The 2,483-nt window shown below is 34.9% G+C and overlaps 1 protein-coding gene across 1 annotated transcript; it reads left to right on the top strand.

The window, feature by feature from the left end:
- The first annotated feature begins 284 nt into the window (after positions 1-284).
- LOC106477515 (LIM and calponin homology domains-containing protein 1-like) lies at positions 285-2,108 on the top strand. The gene is made up of 2 exons (XM_013938069.2): positions 285-803; positions 1,939-2,108. The coding sequence occupies exons 1-2, from the start codon at positions 317-319 to the stop codon at positions 2,106-2,108; spliced, it is 657 nt and encodes a 218-aa protein (XP_013793523.2). The 5' UTR covers positions 285-316.
- Positions 2,109-2,483: the final 375 nt, after the last annotated feature.

Below are 2,483 nucleotides of genomic sequence, written 5' to 3'. Positions count from 1 at the left end.
TGTAACACAAAGACCAAGATTAAAATGTGTTGTAGCTTTATACAAGCTATGTGACACACAGACTTGTGTTAAAATGTATTGTAGCTTTATACAAGCTATGTAACACACAAAGACCCATGTTAAAATGTGTTGTAGCTTTATATAAGCTATGTAACACACAAAGACCCATGTTAAAAATGTGTTGTAGCTTTATACAAGCTATGTGACACACAAAGACCCATGTTAAAATGTAAGCTGTTTATAGTTTTCCAGTATTGTAGACCTAAGGTTCTAAAGTGTTAACTTGTCCAATTGATGAAAATGGTTATTGTAGGTTATGAAGAGACGGTCTGACCCTCCACTAAGAGAACAGAGGTACAATTTAAATCACTGGCTAATCCAAGAAGCAGAGATGAGGCGTATTACAGAACAAAATGAGAGACAGAGACTTAGACCGGCAAATGACCCTCAAGTGATGCACAGTAGGAGGTCTGCATCAGCGTATCCTCTCTCTAATGGTGATCGGACAAATAGAAACCACCCTAGGCCTGTCTCTATGCCTCCTCGTAAACCTCCGCACACAGTTGCTCAAGTTTCTTCTGGTCGTAGTCTGGACGAGCTATGGAAGCTTCAGTCTTCTGTCCCCGTCGGACAGACCAGAAGCCAATCTCATGGTAACCTAAACAACCTGAACTACAGGAACGAGTTCATTCAGCCTGCTACTACGTCCAACACAAGATACAGTAGAGGGTTTCCTGAACATCAGGAGCACATGTTGTCTGTGAGTGGAAGGAAAAGATGTTCTCATTGTAGTGAAGAACTAGGTTTGTAGTAAAATATTAGTGTTCATTTATGTGTAGTGACGAACTAGGTTTGTAATAAAATATTAGTGTTCGTTTATGTGTAGTGACGAACTAGGTTTGTAGTAACATATTAGTGTTCATTTATGTGTAGTGAAGAACTAGGTTTGTAGTAAAATATTAGTGTTCATTTATGTGTAGTGAAGAACTAGGTTTGTAGTAAAATATTAGTGTTCATTTATGTGTAGTGAAGAATTAGGTTTGTAGTAAAATATTAGTGTTCATTTATGTGTAGTGAAGAACTAGGTTTGTAGTAAAATATTAGTGTTCAATAATGAATAGTGACGAACTAGGTTTGTAGTAAAATATTAGTGTTCATTTATGTGTAGTGAAGAACTAGGTTTGTAGTAAAATATTTGTGTTCGTTTTATGTGCGAGTTCATAGGTGTCAGAATTATAAATCTTTCACATGTCGAGCTGTTAAAAAGTGTCATTTTTCTATCATTGTTACAAAACAAAAATAGCTTTGCAAGTATATAATATACAGATATGGCAAACTGTGATTAACGAGAGATAAAGCTCGGATAATACAAAGTTTCATATATTTTTAAAGAATGGCTGGCACAGATATGACATGTTTCAAGGTAAATGACAAAACCAACCAAAGATGAAATTACTTCCTACAAAAGGAGGATGTATTTTTTCAAAATCACTCAAGTTATTAAATTTATTGGAGTTAATTTTTGCAGTAAGTAACTCTCATTTTTTATGTCAAAAGAAAATTTAGGATATTACATTATATCAGTCAAAAGTTTTGAAATTGTAAAACTTGGTGTAAGGGTTAAGCTACAGCCGTGCACACACCCATAGCTGTAACGCACAGCTGTAGTTTAACCCTTACATCAAGCTAGCTTATGAACACACACACACACACACATTCATAAGCTCTTTGGACTTTAGAAACATTTTTAAAACGTAATCACTGAAGTTTGTATTTCTCCTGTTTGTTTTCAACGGTATCTTTTACCAGGTTCTGTCACAGTTTTTATTTCCTTTAAAAACTTTGCTAAAAATAAATAAATAAATTATTAGATGTTGTTAATTTCCAGCTAACTCTGATCAGTAATTCAAGTTATCTAATTGGTTGATGAAATATTAGGACGAGGAGCGGCTATGATCATAGAGTCTCTCCAGTTGTTCTACCACATCCATTGCTTCCGCTGTTGTGTATGTCAGGCTCAACTGGGAAATGGATCTTGTGGTACGGATGTCCGTGTACGGAACAACAAGCTGCACTGTCAGAACTGTTACAGCAATGATGACGGTTAGTTGGCTCTGATGTTTTCAATCTCATTTATTCAGTTACTTTTACATATTAAGCATAGCTTCATTCACTTCCAGAGGTTGGTGTACAGAGTACACGTTAAAGTTAACTGTTTAAAATGATACATTTTAATACTACTTGTTAGGAAAAAAGTGTAATTCTTATGTTGTAAACAAAACGTTTTTAATACAAATGGCTGTTTTAAACATTATACCCTGAACCTAGTCACTAAATGTTGTAACTGAACAAAGAGAAAAACTATTGGTAATATGAGAGCATGTAGTATTAGGTTCTGAAGTTTATAAAACCACTCACAAGCAGTAGAATAAGGTTCTGAAGTTTATAAAACCACTTGCAAGGGGTAGTATTAGGTTCTGAAG

Source organism: Limulus polyphemus, unplaced genomic scaffold, assembly GCF_000517525.1.
Source record: "Limulus polyphemus unplaced genomic scaffold, Limulus_polyphemus-2.1.2 Scaffold16994, whole genome shotgun sequence".
In the NCBI taxonomy this organism is placed as follows: domain Eukaryota; kingdom Metazoa; phylum Arthropoda; class Merostomata; order Xiphosura; family Limulidae; genus Limulus; species Limulus polyphemus.
The sequence above is the reverse complement of the archived record's forward strand: the minus strand, read 5'-3'. Positions and strand labels throughout refer to the sequence as shown.